Genomic DNA, 16,322 nt, shown 5'->3' with positions numbered 1-16,322 from the left:
CCTGCGCGCTTGCCGGGCGGCAGACCGGAAGCGGCGGCGAAGAACCCGGCGAGGGCAGAGCGGCGCTCCCGCCTCTCCCACTCGTTTTCCCCCCTTCCCGGTGCTTTCCCCTCCCCTCCGCCGCCGCTATGTTCCTCACACGCTCCGAATACGACCGGTGAGTGCCCTCCCCCCCTCCTACCGTCCCCCTCCCGCCTCCTCCCCGCCGCCCGCGGCCTGCGGCTGAGTCACGGGCCTGCTCCCGGTCGCCGCCATCCCCCTCCCGGTAGGCCCCGCACGGCTCCTCTCGCTTGTAGCCGCCGTGGGGACGCTTCGAGGAGTTGGTGGAGAGGCCGCAGCCCTGCTGAGCCCTGCCCAAGGGCCTCTCCTCGTCCCCCGACCGGGTCCGTAGGGGTTCCCGCCTGGCCGTGCACCGGTACCTGCGTCCCCCTCCCTACGGCGGGCTTTCCCCCTTATTTTTATTTTCTTTGGATTTTGGAGAGCTCCATTTTGTTAAATACAGGGGAAAGGAGGGTTTGTCCCAGTGCCGACACCCCCCCCCCCCCCCCCCGGCGCGGGGGGAGGCTGCGTGGAGCATCCCATAAAGCTGTACTTTTACCTTGCTAAATGGCTCCTGAGTCCAGGCAGCTTTTCAGAAACCCCCTGGGTGTGTGTGTGTGTGTGTGTGAATGGAATCCCTGGGCAGAAAGCTTCTCTTGGGGGCTGGCGGGGAGGGCAGGGTCACCCCCTGCTTGGTGGGTGGGTGGGAGGAAGGAGCAGCAGAGGTTGGGCTGGGTTGGTGTGGGGGGGTGGGCTGTCCCACCTGTGTCTGCGCTGGTAAAACAAAATCCTTCTGTCTCCTGGTGCTGAGAGAAGACAGGATGTTTGGAGTCCCAAGGCAGAGTCCTTCCAGCATCCACTGTGTGAAGTGTGCTGTGGAAACAAACCTCCTCCTGACTTCTAACCAGACCTGCTGCTTTTCCTTTTGCTCCCTTTCTCCGTGAGCATCCTGACTCCAGGCACCTGCCGTGAGGGTGATGGCCTCCAGCGAAGCCGTGACGCGTTCCAGCTGCCCCTCCTGTTACCTGTCCCTAGTTGCCATCGCCCTTCCCACCACCGCTCTTGAATAAGGAACTGTGTTTCTTGTCAGCCTTCAGTCTCCCGCCCTTCACACCGTTTCTGATGTTGTTCTTGCAGGGGTGTGAACACTTTCTCTCCGGAGGGCAGGCTGTTCCAAGTGGAGTATGCCATCGAAGCCATAAAGGTATCGTCAGCTCTGTCTGGTTGCCGAACTGTGATGTTTTTTTAGGGCTCTTTCAAACCCAAAGCTGGGGTTTGGTCAGGAATAAAACAGGCAGGTTCTCTTCCTTCGGGCTCTGGTCTTGCTCTGCAGCAAGGCAGGGGTTGACCGGCTCCCAGGGCAGCTGCAGCGTTGAGCGGGAGCTGCTGCCTTTCCCCGTAGCCGCAGCTCCTGCGTGTGGCTGCTCTGGCAGCTCTTTGCCAGCCTTTCACCTACGGTTTGTCGTAGGAGGCGTGTGTCCCGGTGTTCGATTCCTTCCGTCCAGCCAAACTTCCTGCAGCTCTGCCCTTTTATGAGTCGTGAAGAATCAAAAGCCATCGATTTCCCCCCAGACAGAATCATGGAATGGTTTGGGTTGGAAGGGACCTTGAAGACCATCTTGTTCCCTTGCCCTGGGCAGGGACACCTCCCACCAGACCAGGTTCCTCCAAGCCCCCTCCAACCTGGCCTTGAACCCCTCCAGGGATGGGGCAGCCACAGCTTCTCTGGGCAACCTGGGCCAGGCTCTTACCACCCTCACAGCAAAGAAGTTCTTCCCCACATCTCATCTTCATCTCCCCTCTTTCAGTGTCAAACCCTTCCCCCTCCTCCTGTGGCTCCCCTCCCTGATCCAGAGTCCCTCCCCAGCTTTCCTGGAGCCCCTTTAGGGACTGGAAGGGGCTGGAAGGTCTCCCCGGAGCCTTCTCTTCTCCAGGCTGAACCCCCCCCCAACTCTCTCAGCCTGTCCTCACAGCAGAGGGGCTCCAGCCCTCCCAGCATCTCCGTGGCCTCCTCTGGTCCTGCTCCAACAGCTCCATGTCTTTCTTGTGCTGGGGACTCCAGAGCTGGTGGCAGCACCCCAGGACTCAATGGTGCTGGGGAGTCTTCCCCTCCCCGTCCCCTAACAACCAGTTTACCCCCAAACCAAACACAGTCTGAAGACGCTACGCCCCAAATCAAAACTACTCAAAGCTGATGTTGAAGCGAGAGGTCCTGGCTGCCCAGACACGGTGACTCTGCCTGCAGAAGGTGACGCTACCGGTGCATCGTGCCCTTAATAGCCACAAATCTTGTCCAAGAGCGGAGGAGAGCTCTGTTTTCTCTTTGCCTGAGCTAATGCGCTGTTCCCTTCCGGTCCATGGGCTTTATAAATATCGAATTCCTTATAAAAACCCCGAAGTGGCAACTTTTCTCTTACTAGGTCAACTTTTCTGCTGTTGCAGCTTGGCGAGGGTCACCGTTTCCTCAGGTGTATTAAATTGTAAAACCTGAAGGTAAAGGATGTTATTACGAGCAAACAAACCCACCTCTCCAGAGCCCGATGGCCTTCCTGGGGTTTTAAGTGTTCTTAATTGATAAATGTTCTCGTTTCTGAGAATGTGGATTGGGAATAAGTTTAAACCTGGGGAAAACTGCTCGAGTGATGAAGCGAAGCCCTGAGCAGGTCCCTGTTTGCACGGGGGGGAAGGGGGTGCTGGTTTTATCTTCCCTGCACTGCTTTAGCTCCTTGAAGGACTAGTTAAAGGAGGAAGCAAAGAGTAATAAAATCATCTGGCAGCCTTTTGGCTTCTCCCTTTTTTCCGGATCAGCCCATGACTCCCCCAAAACACCCCATTCCCAATGAAATTCCTGCAGCTCAGTGGCTCTTGCGACACCTTACGTGCAGTGCCAGTGCCTTGGGGTGTAGGAGGAGTTTCTAATCAGGGGCCGTAGCTTCATTAACAAAAACCTCATCTGAAATGATATCGGGTGTCCCCTCTTCCCTTGGGATTTGTGCTCAGCTGCGAGCTTAAAGGATGGGGGCAACGTCCAAAGCCAGGAGTGTCCATGACAGGGACGTTCCCCTCTGCCAGAGCTGTGGTTAGAGCTGGAGCTACCTGGGGAAACTCGTTAAAATGATACCGTGTGGCCTGATTTGGGTGTTCAGAGTCGGCACATCCACGCCACAGCTGGTACAGTTATTCTGGTAAATTCCTCAGTGTGGAAAAGCCACGAGTGCTGGCAGGGAGCAGGGATCGACGGGAGCCAGGAAAGGGGCTGGTGGGAGCCCTTGAGATCTGTCCCTCTTCCTCAGCGGTGCTCACGGCCGTGGTGACACCGTGGTGTCCTCCCAAGACCGGGGTCAAACCTGCTGAGGGTGATAAACAGCTGCCTGGAAAATGGTTCGTGCACAAAGTGCTCTCGATCCCGTTGTGAATTCTGCGGATGTGAGGACACTTGGGAGAAAAGGAGCCGATGGAAAGAAAACCGCCCCGGGCGGAAGCGCGGATGCAGTCGGAATCCAGGCCTTTGTGTGAAATCCTCCCCTCTCGCTTTAAAACTTTTAATTTCTGTTTTGCGGAGGAAGATTCGTGAGGCCTTTTACTCTCAGGAGGCTTTAAGCTGTAAAAATTGCCGTGGCTCGGGGAAGACATTTAACGATTTGCCGCAGCCCTGCTGGGTTCTGAGGAACTGATCAGCTGGGGGGGGTCGGGTGGCTTTAACCTTTCCAGTTTCCTCCTTCGAGTCCTAACATTTAAAATTTGGGGTGCGAAGCCACAGCGTCTTTCACGTGCTCCCGAAACAAAACGCCTCCAAGTCTGAATGAGGGTTGCGCGAAAGTTAATTAGCGTTAATGAGGTACGGGTGGTAACTGCGTGGTGGGTTTTTGCAGCTCGGTTCCACGGCCATCGGGATCCAGACCTCGGAGGGCGTCTGCCTGGCCGTGGAGAAGAGGATCACCTCCCCGCTCATGGAACCCAGCAGCATCGAGAAGATCGTAGAAATCGATTCCCACATTGGTAAGGAGAAAGAATTGAGCTTTGGGTGCCCTTCTGGGAGCATCCTTCCAGTTTTGGAGATATATATATATATATTATTTATATATATATATATAAAATAACTGTCCCCTGGGAGCATCGGAAGCGGCATTTCAGGGGTAACCGTCCCCCCAGGCAGCTCTGCTGAGCCCAGCAGGAACTCTCCCCCCATCCCAGTGAGCACCAGCTCCTGGTCACTGGTTTTCCAGGCTCCAGGCCAGCAGGACATAGTTACAGGAGCAGGAAGAGGCAGCTGAAGCACACCCCCCACCCCCCTCCCCCGGCCAAGCCTGGGTGACCTCCCTCATGAAAGCTCATCCCAAATTTAGATCTGGGAGGGCAGGGAATTACTGCAAAAGGTTTGACTCGGGGCCAGTTTCTCCGGGAGCACCGACACCAGCTGTAGCTCCGCTCCCAGCCGTCTCCCGCACCGGGACGGGGCCCGCCACGGGCTCATGACCAAATATGTCGCCTTGAAAAGCAGGGGACCTCCAAAATACCCATGTCGCTGCTGACATGGGTCATGGAAGGAGCTCCTGAAGAGTCTTAATTTCCTCCTCCCCTGTGCCTGTGATCCAGCCCCCTCTCGTCCTGGAGAGGGATCCATGCTGGAGGCTCCTGCTGCATCCCCCCAGCGATGGCTTAGCCGATGTTCCCCGCGAGGGGGTGTGTGAATGAGCTCCCCTTCCAAGCAGGTTGCGTTTCTGTCCGTTAGTTTTACTCGGAAAACCTTAAATATGCCTCCTTTAACCCATTCAGGGTGGGTGGGAGGTGCGACCGGGGGAACTATCTGCCCTTCAGCTGGGTTTTGTCGTGGTTTGGGCTGAGCTGGCCCCTAAAGTGAATGATCCCTCCTTGCTCTCGAGCAAAATCCGTGTCCATCCCACCTTCCTCCCTTTCCAGCGAGCTCCGGTGCGACACCACCGTGTGCTCCCACGCGGGGACCCGCTCCGTGGCCTTTAGGATTTCACACCGTGGGCTTTGAGGGGAAGAGCACGTCGCAAATAATGGGTGAAATAACTCCTGTTTCCCCTCTCCCGTTCCAGGGTGTGCCATGAGCGGCTTAATAGCCGATGCGAAGACTTTAATTGATAAAGCAAGAGTGGAGACTCAGGTGAGATGTGACATTTCTCTTCTCCAAACATCACCAATGGTCTCGGGGGGGGGGGTGTCTCAGGAGCCTCCGGGACAGGAGGGTGGTGACAGCGAAGGCGCTGGAGCGTGGAGCGGGAGAGTTGTGGGGCACGTGGGTTCCCTCTCGGGGCTGTTCTGAACGAACAGATGGAATTTCGTGTGTATTTTTCCTCTTTGCTATTGGGAATTTGACGGCGGGTTCTCCCGGGGTCTCTGGGCGTGCTCCAGTGAACGTGTGGGGCCGGGCGTCTAACTTCGTTTTGCCAAAACTTCTATATTTGATGATATTTTTGATCTCTTAAACTTGGTGCCTCAGGTGCTAAGAGGCCCCGGGTACAAATCTCTGCGCTGGAGTAAAGACTTTTTCTGTGGAGTTTCCCTGTGTATCAGCCCTCCCCTGCCTCTGGAGAGCCGGATGGAGTCACAGAATCATAGAATTGTCTGGGTTGGAAGGGAGCTTTGAGATCATCGAGTCCAACCATCAACCTCACTCTGATAAAAACCGGTCACTAAACCATGTCTCTAAGCTCTATGTCAACCCATCTTTTAGCTCCCTCCAGGGATGGTGACTCCACCACTGCCCTGGGCAACCTCTTCCAGTGTTTGATAACCCTTTTGGTGAAGAAATTTTCCCCAATATCCATCCTAAACCTCTCCTGGCGCAACTTGAGGCCGTTTCCTCTTGTCCCATGGCCTGTTCCTTGGGAGAAGAGACCGACCCCCCCCGGCTACACCCTCCTTTCAGGGAGTTGGAGAGAGTGAGAAGGTCTCCCCTCAGCCTCCTTTTCTCCAGGCTGAACACCCCCAGCTCCCTCAGCCTCTCCGCTAAGACTTATTCTCCAGACCCCTCACCAGCTCCGTTGCCCTTCTCTGGACCCGCTCCAGCCCCTCAATGGATTTTTTTTTTGTGGTGAGGGGCCCAAAACTGGACACACACTGGTGGTGGGGCCTCACCAGTGCCCAGTCCAGGGGGACGATCACCTCCTGAGTCCTCCTCACCGTGCTGTTCCTGATGCAGGCCAGGATGCTGGTGGCCTTCTTGGCCACCTGGGCACACTGCACTGATGGGATAATCCCATCACTTCAGAAACAGTTACTGGGATAAAGTGCTCCGGTCTTGCATTTTCCCTCTTGGCATCCCAAGCTTTTGGGGGGAGGATTCCTGGGCAAACTTCCCAGTTTGTTCTGCTCATCCCGCTCTCTCCCTTCTGCCGAACGGGCTGTGCCCCTGGTGCCACCAGCCTGTCTGGAGGTTTGTGGCTCCTCAGGGCGTCGTTCCCACCCGCCACGTGAACGAGCCAGGATTGTGGTGTTTTGGGAACAAGGTGATGATTGGAATCTTTTATTTTTTATTTTCCCTGCAGAATCACTGGTTCACCTACAACGAAACCATGACGGTGGAGAGCGTGACACAGGCCGTCTCCAACCTGGCGCTGCAGTTTGGGGAGGAGGATGCGGACCCCGGGGCGATGGTGCGGAGCTGGGGGGAGGATCCTGGGCGGGGGGGGGTTGGGTGGGGTGGGAAATGCTCTTGGTTCCCCTCTGACTTTGCCCTGGGCCTTTCCTGACCCGTTATCTCCTCTCCGTTGCAGTCCCGTCCGTTTGGTGTGGCGCTGCTTTTTGGAGGAGTTGATGAGAAGGGACCTCAGCTGTAAGTTCATCTCTCTTATTGCAGTCCAGCTCTGGGAAGAGGGCAGGGGGAAAAAAAAAAAACCAACCAAAAACCCCCACTGAAACTTCCTGGCACGTTTTAATGACTTGATTCTGGGATTTTCCTTAAGCCAAACACTTGGGGCTTATCCCGTTATGTCCCTGATGTGTGCGTTAATGCTTTTAAACCCTTCCTTTCAACCCAGCGTGAGCTGCATCTTCAGGGTCGAGGAAAACACCCTTTCTTCACGGAACCCTTGCTTTTTAAACGTGGTTTCCTGGGCAGGAGGGAAGCGTTAAAGCTCTCTCCTCCTCCCGAGTTTATTCTTACCTTTCCCTAAAGGACTAGCAGAGCCACCGGTAACATAATCCGTGGAGCCTGCTGTGACATTCCTCGGGGAGGTGGTTGGAGTGTCCGTAACCTGAACTCCTGGGCTTCAAACGCTCGCTGGGGCTGGGAAGGGCTCAGCAGAACCAGCCCAATAAGGTCTTCCCTCCCAGCAACAGTAGTAAAAAGCTGGTTTTATTAATAAAAAAAAAAAAAAAAACAAACAACAAAGTGAGATAAGGAGGGAAATAAAAAGGGAAATGATTCTGCTCGGAGTATGGAGGGCGGTGTCAGGAGTTTATAGCTCTCCTCCTCGCTTACCCCGAGGCCACTGAGCGTGAGGGAGGGGGCTGAACACGGTGAGGGGATGGACAAGCCATGGCTGACCGAGAAGGACAGGGAACTGCTGGAGAGGGTACAGCAGAGGGCTACGAAAGATGATGAGGGGCCTGGAGCATCTCTCTGATGAGGAAAGGCTGAGGGACTTGGGTCTTTTTAGTCTGGAGAAGAGAAGGCTGAGGGGGGATCTGATCAACGCCTATAAATACTTAAAGGGTGGGTGTCAGGAGGATGGGGCCAGTCTTTTTTCAGTGGTGCCCAGTGACAGGACAAGAGGGAACGGGCACAAACTTGAATATGAGAATATGTTCCATCTCAACATGAGGAGGAACCTCTTTCCTGTGAGGGTGGCAGAGCCCTGGAAGAGGCTGCCCAGAGAGGTGGTGGAGTCTCCGTCCCTGGAGACATTCCAAACCCCCCTGGACACGTTCCTGTGGGACCTGCTCTGGGTGGACCTGCTTTGGCAGGGGATTGGACTAGATGATCTCCAGAGGTCCCTTCCAACCCCACGTGATTCTGTGTGATTCTGCGACCAGGAGCCCTCCTTCTTCCCCGGCTCTGCCCAGGGAGCTGGGGGGCTGGTGGGGGAGAGCCCTTGGGGTGCCGTGATGTGGGATGGGGTGCAGCAGATGTTGACTCTCCCACCCCTGTCCCTGCAGGTTTCACATGGACCCCTCAGGGACGTTTGTCCAGTGCGATGCCAGAGCCATCGGCTCCGCCTCGGAAGGCGCACAGAGCTCTCTGCAGGAGGTTTACCATAAGGTAAAAAAGCTGGATTTGGGGTTGAGGTTCTCACAAGTTAGAGGTGCCTCACGAATTACAAGGATCCACTAATTCCCTTCCCGGTAATTCCCATCCCGCTGAGTGATTCATGACTCCTCCTGCGCCACAGAGGGGGTACGTGCGCCCCTCGGGGTGGGACTCAGGTCGCGGCGGTCGATCCCCTGATTAGATGTCAGCTCTGAGCATCTGGGCCAGGATCTTCTCCGAGGAGAAGTGCCACCACCAGCAGCTTCCCGGGGACACGAGACTGGTGTCTGAGCTGCCGGTCTCTGCCTCTGGCGGGTGATAATTAAGACCATGTCAGGAAGTGCTCTATAAATAAAAGAAGTGCTGTACGAAGGCCGTTGGTCGGCGTTGGGGCTCAGTGTGGCACAGCCAGAGCTAAAGCAAGCGCCTTCTTTTCACCAGATCTCTTAAACCAGTGAAGTTAATGGTTTTTACGCTGCGAGTACTGGTCCTGTTGGACATTAAATATAAACTTTCTTTCCTCCGTGAGGGGGGAGCTGCCCCTTTCGCGCTGTAAGAAACCAAACAGGGGTGATGAAAAGCACGATTGGTGGTGTTGATCGCTGTGAAGGCTTCCAGCCTCTCAGACTCAGTAATGGGATTTGGTCACCAGCGGAACTGCCCCAGTTCCGGGCTCCGTGGCTCGTGAACCACCTTCCAAGCTCAGAGTTACTGCAAACACAGCTCTCGTCGCTCTGGATGATGTACGGCCCCGTGGCTCCGATTCCCCCTCACGCAGGGATTTACGTGATTAAAGCACAAAGGATTCTGCCAAGAGGGAATCCGGCTTTTTGGAGCTCCCGTTCCGAACTCGGAGCTCCCACTCCGAGCTTGTTGCGGGTGAGGAGGGGGGGAGAAACTGCTTTGTAAACGGCAACTGGTGAAAAGAAATGGACCCTTGTGTCCCGGTCCCGACAGTGAGGTTTCTGTGCCCAGATTAACAGTTCTTAAGCTTTATAAAAAAAGTTCAGACAGAAGCAGAAAGGGGCCGTCCTTGCGATTGTCACCGTCCTGCCTGAACGGTGCGCTTTGATCTCTTGTTGATACCGGAGATAACTTGATAAGCTTTTAAATTTGCTGCCAGTGACAGCTCAAAGGATTTGAGAGGGGCGGGAGGGAGGGCAGCGCGGTTCCGCAGCCTGAGGGGTGATGCGCGGGCGCTCGCTTGAGCCTCAGCAACCCAATTAACGAGCGATTTGTTTTCTAGTCGATGACGCTGAAAGAAGCCATCAAATCTTCCCTCGTCATCCTGAAACAAGTCATGGAGGAGAAGCTGAATGCGACCAACATCGAGGTAACCGTAGTTTGAGGTGCTCGGCGGGGAGCAGAAATCTGCGCCGCCCGTAGTCATCGTTGCCTGGGTGCGAATCCCGCTGCGAGTGGCTCGGTAGCGTCTTGTGTTTTTAAACATCCAGGTGGGAAAGCTGCTCGATGGCTTTCCGGAGAGAAGGTTAGAGTGAGGAGTGAGTTGGTGGAGCAGTTCATAAAATCATAGAATGGTTTGGGTTGGAAGGGACCTTGAAGACCACCTGGTGCTACCCCCTGCCCTGGGCAGGGACACCTCCCACCAGACCAGGTTGCTCCAAGCCCCCTCCAACCTGGCCTTGAACCCCTCCAGCGATGGGGCAGCCACAGCTTCTCTGGGCAGCCTGGGCCAGGCTCTCACCACCCTCACAGCAAAGAATTTCTTCCCCACATCTCATCTTCATCTCCCCTCTTTCAGTGTCAAACCCTTCCCCCTCCTCCTATGGCTCCCCTCCCTGATCCAGAGTCCCTCCCCAGCTTTCCTGGGCAACATCTGATAATCATGGACTGGTTTCAGTTGGAAGGGACCTTGAAGACCACCTGGTGCCATCCCCTGCCCTGGGCAGGGACACCTCCCACCAGACCGGGTTGCTCAAAGCCCCCTCCAACCTGGCCTTGAACCCCTCCAGGGATGGGGCAGCCACAGCTTCTCTGGGCAACTTCTTCAGGACTTCCCAAGCCAATGGCTGGCTGGCCGCAGATGTTCCTGCGCGTTGAAGCTGCCCGTCGTGGCACTTTGGAAAGGTTGGAGCTTTCTTTTGGCTCCTCGAGGTGCTCAGCTTGGCCCATTCGCCTGGCCAATCCATGAGTGCTGGCAAAAGCCATTCTAGGGGGGCTGGAGCCCTTCCTGACCTTACACCGGCCGAATTAGCCAGCGGGAACCTGTCGTGCCAGCCGGATCGCTTTTTCTTCCCTGGGGTTTAACCATTCTTTTTTTCCCTGGTACTTGTAATATTAGAAGGAATGAAAATTATACAGCTTCTGGACTTGCTATATTCAGTCTTGGGGGGGTGCCAACAATCTGTTGGACGGGAGAACCAAAGAGGTGAAGCCTCCAGGAACGAATGTGCTCCTCCAACCTCCGGCGTTTCCCCGCGAGGGGCCGGGATCGCAGAGCTCGGCGTTACCCTAACTCTGGGAGATCCCCAAAAACCTTGGTTGGTACCCGTCCCCTTAATCCCCGCTCCTTAGACTTGCTCCTTTTTTAGGCGGCAAAGGTAAAAACCCATCCGGTTTGTTAGTGATAATGGGGAGATGATGAGCGGGGCTGGCGTATAGAGTCTGCTTCTATTTCTGGCGGGTTATGAGACACTAGACCTTTTCAAATCCTGGCGTTCCGACTCCTGAGCTGCTCTCCTCCCATTCCTTTCCTCTGAGCGCTGGGAAACCCTTTCCCAAACAGCTTAGAATTCTGCACCCCACTTTTTTTTTTTTATTAGATACAACTGTTGGGTGCCCTTCCTGACACCATTAACTGACTTCTTTTGAGGGGGAAAGGGCCAACGGCAGGTTGGAAACTTAGATGCTGTGTCCAGAAATGATGCTGGTGGCTGAAATCCGCTTCCCCAGCCGCAATCCCAGCCCGCTTCTGGAACAGAGGAGACTTCCCAGTCTCTCTTTCTGGGAGATCCGCGGTACAGTGCGAGGGAATTGAGGCGGGGGAGCGTGTACAGTAGCCTTATGTCATGTCCCCGTTTAACAGGGGCTTAACTGTGCTTGGCACGAGGCTCTGAACGTGTTGAGGAATCGTATCGGGGTTAAGTATGAGAAGAATGTGCTGAGGATTAAAAGGTCTCTATTGACTCCGGTCGACTCTTGGGGCTGAAAATCTTCTACCTGAAGTCGCTGCTTCGCTTTCCAGCCTTTTGGAAGTACGTGGTGCTGGGGTTTATTTACCGCCGCCGCTTCCCCCTCTCGGGTGGGATTTTCCATCCCAGAAAGGGGCGAAACGTGCTCATGGAAGAGTTAAATCCGTTGGCGGCGAAGGTCAGGAGCCTTAAACAGTGTTTTAAAATGCTTTTAAATTAATTGTTTCCCCGCGAAGCCTGTAAGGGAATAGTTGAGCAAAGCTTTTGTCTGCAGGGGGAAGGTGAGGCACGGGTCGGAGCAGACATGGAAAAGGGGGGGGGGGGGAGTAGTTGGTGTCTCTGAATATTTATTTTGGATTTTGGGGTGTATATATGTGTGGTGTCGAGTCCTTTTGGATCTAGTGCCCAGAGAAGTGATTTGAGGGGCCTGAAGTGGCATCTCTGAGGACGCCAGATAAACCCGGGGCGCTCAGGCTGAGTGTTTGGGACGTTTCTCCTTGGGGGGGAAAAAAAGGCTTTTGGCTGTCCCCCCCCCCCCTCCCTTCTCTACCCCAAAAGCAGGTCCTGCCACCTCACACTGGCTTTATGGGTGACCTTGCCAGCAGAGAGACCTGGGAGGAGCTCTGGGGTCTGCCAGCCCCCTCTGCAGCTCTCCTTTTGGCTTCTGGCAACTCTTCGATCCCGTAAGGGTGAAGATGGGTGCCGGGGGGGTGCCTGCGAGCGAGGCCCGGAGCATCTTTCTGGCCCCAGCACCTTTCTGCCTTGCTCCCCGCTCCCCCCCCGGCCCCCGCTGCGGCAGCCGCCTCTATCTCGGGCTCTCGAGTGCGACCCAAAGTCCTGCTCACGTTTCCTCTTCCAGCCTTGACGTTCTTCACGTCCTTTTGGTGCTCGTCCCGTGAAACGTCTCGGCTCCCCGCCACGGTCACTGCCCCCCTCCCTTACTCCGCTCCTGACAGAGGGACAGGGTGGAATGTTGTCCCCCAGCTTCGTCCCTTGGGCTTTGCCTTGGAAGAAATCCCTTTGCCTGCTCGTCCTGGGCCCCAGGCAGCTGCAGGGTGCCCCGTGGGCTGGCTTATTGTCGGCGCTTGGCCACCAAAAGGCGGTTTTGCCCTTGTCTCGCTCGCCCAGAGCTAACCCCGGTGACGTTTTGCCATCTTGGCTCTCCCGAGCCACGTACCGGGCCAGGATTTGAACCCTGAGCTGGTCACAGGAGGAGAAGAGGCACTTTTACCCAGGGCCACATCGAAATTCGATGCGAAACACCCTTCTCCGAGGAGTGTTTGATAAAGGAAACGTTTTAACAGGATTTTTTTTCTCCCCAGCGAGCGGCCCCGGAGCCTGCCCGTTCCCCGCCGCCGCTGCTCCGAGGAGACTGAGTCAATTAAAAGCTATTTCTTGCGGCCGGCGGCTATTTTAGGGAATCAAAGAGTGCGTTCCAGGGTGGAATGGGATCTTGCTGGGTTGGCAGATCGGGGAGAGGGAACAGCTGCTGGGGGTGGCCGATCCTCTCTGTCCCCTGCCCCACGCTGTCACTTGGCGGCCGCCCTTTTAACCCTTTGCTCCTTCTCTTCCAGCTCGCCACCGTGGAACCCGGCATGAAGTTCCACATGTACACGAAAGAGGAACTCGAAGAAGTCATCAAGGATATTTGAAAAGGAGAGAGATTCCCTCAAAGGCTCATTTTCCACCCCACCCCGATCAAAGCGATCCTCCCGGTCCCTCTGATTTGATTTTCCAGCAGCATCTGTAATTGCTCATCTTAGAAGACCTCGGAGGTTTTTGGTGTTTTGTTTTGTGTTGTTTTTTTTTTTTTTTTACAGTTTCTGTACATAACTGATCTCTACAATAAGAGGAGATGAGAATAAATCATTTTGTTACTCTATCCTGGGTTCCTCGTGGCAGAGGGGGACAATTTAGAGCTAAAACTGGGGGGACAAACGAGGGCAACATCTGCTGCGCTTCCCGCTGGCTGCGGCGGGGACAAGTCTCCCTCTCGTGGAGAGCCTGGTGATGTGGCACCGGGAGATCTACGGATCGTTTCCCATGAATTTTTAGAAAAAGGGAGATTTTTTTTTTTTTTTAGATCTGGTAATGCCCGTTTGGTGCGTTTCCCCATCTCCTTCTCCAGGGGTTTTGGTCCGTAATGGCTTAACCTGGAGCTCTTCCCTGGGATGAAATCCATAACCAGGTTTGGGATTTGCATTTCCTTTTAGTGGAGCTTGGAAATACCTTTAACGATTTATAGAGCAGAGCGGGAATAGCTCTGGGGTTAATGGGCCAGCTCTTACCTCTTAAATTGTGCGGATGTCATTTAATTTGGAGAGTTCTCTCATTTTACCCAGAAAACTGCTCATCTGCTTCCCGGGCCTCTTGTTTCTCCCCCTCCAGCTGAACCTCTCTCTCCTTGGCCTCAAAATAGCACCTGAGAATTGAAGGTTAGTCCGATAAAGGCAATAAGCTGAGATTTAATTAAGTTATTTTCCTACCCGATCAGCCCCGGGGTGGTCGGGGCAGGGGTTGGGCGGCCGGTTCGGCCCCGGGAAGTTTGCTCCAACCTGGGCAGGCTCCGCCGTCTCCTCTTTTGAGGAATTAAAATTTTTCCCCCCTTGAACGAAACGATGTCGTTTGCTGGGGAAAGGAGGGCCGTGGCCCGTGCTGCGGCCGGGAGGGGACTGCGCAGGGAAGAGCGGGGACGTTGCCAGGGTTATATTTGACCAAAATGAGGAACTTTCCTCTGGGTTGAGCGCTGGGATCGGCCCCCGCTCCCAACCCAGGGGGTGTTTCATCCCTTGGCAAAGCCCCCAAAGTGGCAGCGAAACCCCGTTGCTGAGCTCAAACCAGAATCTACCTTTTCCAGGAGGGAAAATACCAACCCTCTTAATTATTTTATTTATTTATTTTTTTCTTCCCCCCCCACCCCCACCCCCTTTCGCCGTTGCCAGATGCGGGAAGGGAAGGCAGGGCTGGAAGAACTGGATAATTTCAATTTTTCAGAACTTGCCCTGGGCTCGGGAGCCTCCTGCCGTGTGAGTGTCCCCTTCCCGGAATATTCTAAAGGAAAGAAATGGGATCTAAAGGAAAGAAATGGGATCGTCAGGTGATGCCCGAGGTTCCTGGGGCCCCTCCCTGCAGGTGGAGGAGCAAACTCCACAAATAATTACTTGATGGACTTTACCCTTTGGGGAGACCTTCCCTGTAGCCTGGATGTGGGGGGAGACATTTGGGGAGACCTGTAGCCTGGATGTGGGGGGGTGGAAACACGCCTGACTTTCTGGCTCTGCCTGGTTTTGGGGGTGCCGGAGCCAGTCTCCGGGCCACTCCTTACCCCCGGAATGACTTTGGGGGTGGCTCTGGGGCGGGGAACTCGTCCTTCCTGATTATCCAGCGGGCTAGGATGATATCCAGGACCTCGCCCCAAGCGTCACCCTCGTAAAAAAAACCACCCCCTGAGCGAAACTGGGGCTGCTTTCGGTGGAAAACCCTGACGCCCTTTATCCCCAACGCTCTTCAGGGCTCCGTCCTCTTCCCTTCTTCCCTCGGGAAGGAGCCCCAAGCCCTGGCCCTGGCTGTTGTAATCCTGCTGTTCCGGGACGCGGTGCTCTGTCGGAGTTTTGTTTGTGTCCCGGGAAACACAAAAAGCTGATTCTTTCCCCGCGTGGAGCTGGGCAGAAAAGGATCCTTTATGCCCCTGCCCTTCCTCGAGCCGTTCCCTTCCCTGGTGCCACCGTCACATGAGAGCCGGCTCCTCTGGAACTGAGAAGCCAGGCTTTGTGCTCCTTATCTCATCCCGCCTGGCAAGCCAAAAAGCCGGAGCCCGTTCCAAGCAGACACCAGGCCTGGTGGTGGTGGTGGTGGGGGAGATGCACTTTGGGGGGGGTTGAGGGTAGGGGACCCCCCCACACTCCCTTCCCTCCCACCTGGCTGTTTTGATACCTGCCCCTTTCCTTGCTTTTTTTTTGTCAGGGAGGAGGGTTTCCTTGTGCTTTTCACCCCCCCCGCCCAACTCCCAGATTGTCAATTTTTTTTGGGGGGGGGAGGAAAAAAAAACCACAAAACAAAATAGGCGGAAGGATGACACAGCAGCAAACTGAAAATTCCCTTTTTTTTTGGTTTTTTTTTTTTGTTTTTCTTTGCAATAAAGGACGAGGGGCTCCGTGAGCTCCCTGAGGATCTCGTTTGGGTGTAGCGGGGGGGGTTGAACCCCCCCCCTCTGTGAGGTTGAGAGTTCCCTGTCCCCTTCTCCCAGTGTGTGTGTGTGGGGGACACACACCTTCGGTGGTGCTGGGGGTGCAGAGCCCTCCCCTCTCCGGGGGGGGGTGTGGGGTGTCAGGGGTGTTTGTGGCTTCACGTGTTGCACCAGCGCTCCTTGTGCAAGGCCTTGAGCGTCACGGGGCACGGAAACACCCAGCTCTGCCTGCACCGGCCCGAGGGAAACCGGCGGGGGGGGGACACACACACCACACACACATACACAGCCCCCAGTTTGGGGGGCACACTGCTGCCCCCCCCCCCCCCTCCCCTGCCAGCTGTGCACCCCCACAACCACGGGCTGAGCCCCGCAACCAGCCTCGGCCTCCCCAGGCCGGGGTTAGCCCATCCTGGGGGGCATCTCCCCCGTTTTTTGGGGGTTTCCCCCCTCTTTCTGGGGTCCCCCCCCCATCCCGGGGGCTCGGCGCCCCGGGGGTCCCCGCACACGTGGGCGCCCGCACCTTGTGAATGGGCCGGGGGTGGGCCTGGCGCGCCCCCAGCTACCTGTCGCTTCGGCCAATCAGAAAATCGCTTCGCCGCCCCGCCAATCAGAAGCTTGTCGCTAGGTAGATTAGAGTCCGGGGTCAAACGAGAGAGGGCGGGCTCGCACCCATCGTGCAAGGGCTTGTCGGCCAATCACGGGTGGAAGAGGGCGGTGATTGACA

At 55.7% G+C, this 16,322-nt stretch overlaps 1 protein-coding gene across 1 annotated transcript; it reads left to right on the top strand.

Moving 5' to 3' along the window:
- The first annotated feature begins 27 nt into the window (after window positions 1-27).
- PSMA5 (proteasome 20S subunit alpha 5) lies at window positions 28-14,487 on the top strand. The gene is made up of 10 exons (XM_074167880.1): window positions 28-157; window positions 1,177-1,243; window positions 3,912-4,038; window positions 5,103-5,170; window positions 6,555-6,662; window positions 6,783-6,841; window positions 8,167-8,269; window positions 9,504-9,590; window positions 12,984-13,844; window positions 14,352-14,487. Exons 1-9 carry the CDS (start codon window positions 129-131, stop codon window positions 13,059-13,061), a joined length of 726 nt encoding a protein of 241 aa, XP_074023981.1. The 5' UTR covers window positions 28-128; the 3' UTR covers window positions 13,062-13,844; window positions 14,352-14,487.
- Window positions 14,488-16,322: the final 1,835 nt, after the last annotated feature.

The sequence above is a fragment of the Numenius arquata genome, unplaced genomic scaffold (genome assembly GCF_964106895.1).
Source record: "Numenius arquata unplaced genomic scaffold, bNumArq3.hap1.1 HAP1_SCAFFOLD_1134, whole genome shotgun sequence".
Taxonomy (NCBI): Eukaryota; Metazoa; Chordata; class Aves; order Charadriiformes; family Scolopacidae; genus Numenius; species Numenius arquata.
The sequence above is the reverse complement of the archived record's forward strand: the minus strand, read 5'-3'. Positions and strand labels throughout refer to the sequence as shown.